At 41.9% G+C, this 2,821-nt stretch overlaps 1 protein-coding gene across 1 annotated transcript; it reads left to right on the top strand.

Annotated features, from left to right (window-relative positions):
- Nucleotides 1–925: 925 nt before the first annotated feature.
- Nucleotides 926–1,984, top strand: LOC101852135. The gene has a single exon (XM_005111508.1). It carries the CDS (start codon nucleotides 926–928, stop codon nucleotides 1,982–1,984), a length of 1,059 nt encoding a protein of 352 aa, XP_005111565.1.
- The last annotated feature ends 837 nt before the right edge of the window (nucleotides 1,985–2,821 follow it).

Here is a 2,821-nt window from a genome sequence, read left to right as displayed (position 1 = left end):
CCCTGGCGCTCATATGACCTTATGCAGTTGCGAGCGCCGTAAAACCTCTACTAAAACTAAACTAAACTGTCTATTTGGTCCACTTTCTGACGATATTGACCCAGCTTGAGCCATGATAATATGAAACAAACAAGCAATTGTTCATGTTTACTAGCAGTGCTGAATAATATCTCAACTCTTACTGTACGGCTTGACAGTCCTGCTGGTTCACGGAATCACTCTGTTGTTTAAAGGTGTACAAAAATCATGAGCCAGCCCTCTTTTAAAATATATAAACAAGCTGTATATTAACGGCTTGGATCATTCATTCATTTATTTATTCATGCTATGTTTGGTGTTGATTTTATATACATTTCTAACTACAGTTGAGTAATAAGGAAGTTTGTGATGCTAAAGAATTTGGATGACAAATTTGGCTGCATACAAACGAAGAATTGCTTTCTGTATACCCAGAGTAAAATACCCAGCTGCTTGCAAGCTAAGAGGATAGAAGTACATGTCAAGAAACTTTTCTACAGCATATTTCCATTTTAGTGGTAGTTGCTTCGGTTCCCTGAAAACAAGACGTAAGAACGGATACTTCTGTCCGTAAAGGTAGACGTCATGCGAAGTTGAAAGCGTTCAAGTGAACTTTTATTGGTATCCGTAGCAACAAGCTGTATAGAAAGTAAAACAAACCAACCCAGCATTCTTGCTGTAAATACCAAAGGTGTGTCATTTTACTTATTTTCTTGCTCTCGATTTTCTACAGCGCAGTCTTCTAAAAACTTATATTTAAGAAGCAAAGGCCATTATTGCTCCTTGCCGTCTTGTAAACTGTGTCAGTTGAAGATCTTCTGTCTTCTACGCTAGACAAATTTCGTTGGTACCTTAATTAAGTCATTGCTCAGAAACTGCTGACCTTTCACCGACTTGATGGTCCACAATGCCAGCCGTCGCTAACACAACAACGAATGTGTTGATGAACAACCACACGTTCTCAGCTGATCTTTTCTCTTTTCGGCCGTCTCAAGATATCATCAGCAACGAAGTTTTGTATCTTCTAGAACAAATCATCGATATAGGTTTGTGCCTGACATTATCTATCACAGGGATTTTGACCAATGGACTGGTCATCGCCGTCTTCACTCGGCAAGGTCGCAATGACAGTGTCATCAAATCACTAACAGCTATCGCCTGGTGTGACCTCCTCATATGTGTCTTTAGCTTCCTGCACCGCATGCACGGATTTCTGCACCTCATCTCCCCCGCTGTGGCATTCAGTTGGAAGAACATCTCCACGCTCACAACCCTGAGTCTGGCTGTGTACATCTCTGAGGTGTCCTCAGGTCTAGCTGCCTGCGTGGCGGCAGAACGCTGCTTCTGCGTCTCGTTTCCTTTCAAAGCCAAGCAATTCGTCTCACCTCGTCACACCGTTATCGTTTTGGTCTTCATCGCCGTCGTCATCTTCACGCTGTTCCTCCCATACCATTGTACGTGGCGACTGAAGGTCTCTTACAGCGCTGTGTACGGCCAAAACGTCGTATTCTTAATCATCGATCCGTCGGCTGGGTTATTGCGATTGCAGTACGACCTTACCGCATCTGTGTGGTCCGTCTTTTTCTTTCTGATCATGGTGTTCTCCACCGTGATCATCATGATTCATCTCAAACGATCCACCAAATTTCGATCTGGCTCACAGGGCCCTTCGATCAAGGTCGACAACCGCGCCTCAGCGACAGAGAGGAAAGTGGAGAAGATGCTGGTGACGTTAATCCTTGTCTACATAGGCCTCGTGTACATCCCACGGTTTCTGCACCACTCATGCCGTGTTTTGTTCCCGGGTTTTTACGCCTTCCAGAAACACCACAATGTCTATTACGCTGTCAACTATTTCTTCTACGTTTTCTATCTGTCCAATTCCGTTATTAACTTCTTCATCTACATGAAAATGAACTCAGATTTTAGGGAAACGTTCTGCAATCATTTCTGGCCTTGTTCTTGAAGAAAGGACAAAAGAAACGGCAGACAAAATGAATAATAATAATAAGACTACTCACTGGCTGTTTCTTTTGAGGCTGTCTGCACCCCCCCCCCCCCACACATAAAAACGCTTACAGTAAAGCATTTTTATTCAAGGGAAAATACAACTACGTTGAAACTTCCGCACAATTTCCAATTTTAGAGGAGGAAAAGTGGGGGAAGTGAAAAGGGGAGTGGATTCCTGGAAATGAAGGTCGACTTGAGTGTTCGGCTTCGTAAATTAAGAAAAGGAAACACGGCATAAAAATTATGCTTCCAGAATAATAAGTTACCACCAGATTCCTTCGGCGTTAGGGAAGGGGAGGAATTTCAACATACCATTTTTGGACCGCAACAACGAAATCCTGGAGATAAAAGTGATTAAAGAGTGTTGTACTCAAAGATTGATTGGATCTTTGTTGTTGTTGTCGTTGCTGTTGTTGTTGTTGTTGTTGTTGTTGTTTTTGTTGTTGTTGTTGTTATTTTTGTTTTTGTTGCTGCTGCTGTTTTCATTGTTGCTGTTGTTGTTTTTGCTGCTGCTGTTGTTGTTGTTATTATTGTTGTTGTTTTTGTTGTTGTTGTTGTTGTTGTTGTTTTTCTTTATTTTCTTAATGTTCTTGGTACCACAGTTACTGTTGCTTTCCAAGTCTGGGTTCGAATCCCGTCATGGGCCCTATGTTGTATCCCTGAGAAAAACCTTTTACATGAATTTTCCCCAGTTCGCTCAGTTGGGAATGAGTTTCCGGCTGTGGACAGCTCAAGATCTTCTCAGTTTGTTAAAAATAATAATGGATTGCATTTATATAGCACATATCCACTT

This window comes from Aplysia californica, unplaced genomic scaffold (genome assembly GCF_000002075.1).
Source record: "Aplysia californica isolate F4 #8 unplaced genomic scaffold, AplCal3.0 scaffold01068, whole genome shotgun sequence".
Taxonomy (NCBI): domain Eukaryota; kingdom Metazoa; phylum Mollusca; class Gastropoda; order Aplysiida; family Aplysiidae; genus Aplysia; species Aplysia californica.
The sequence above is the reverse complement of the archived record's forward strand: the minus strand, read 5'-3'. Positions and strand labels throughout refer to the sequence as shown.

Coding starts and splice junctions, on each gene's coding strand:
- LOC101852135 (XM_005111508.1), top strand. CDS start 926: ATGCCAGCCGTCGCTAACACAACAACGAATGTGTTGATGAACAACCAC.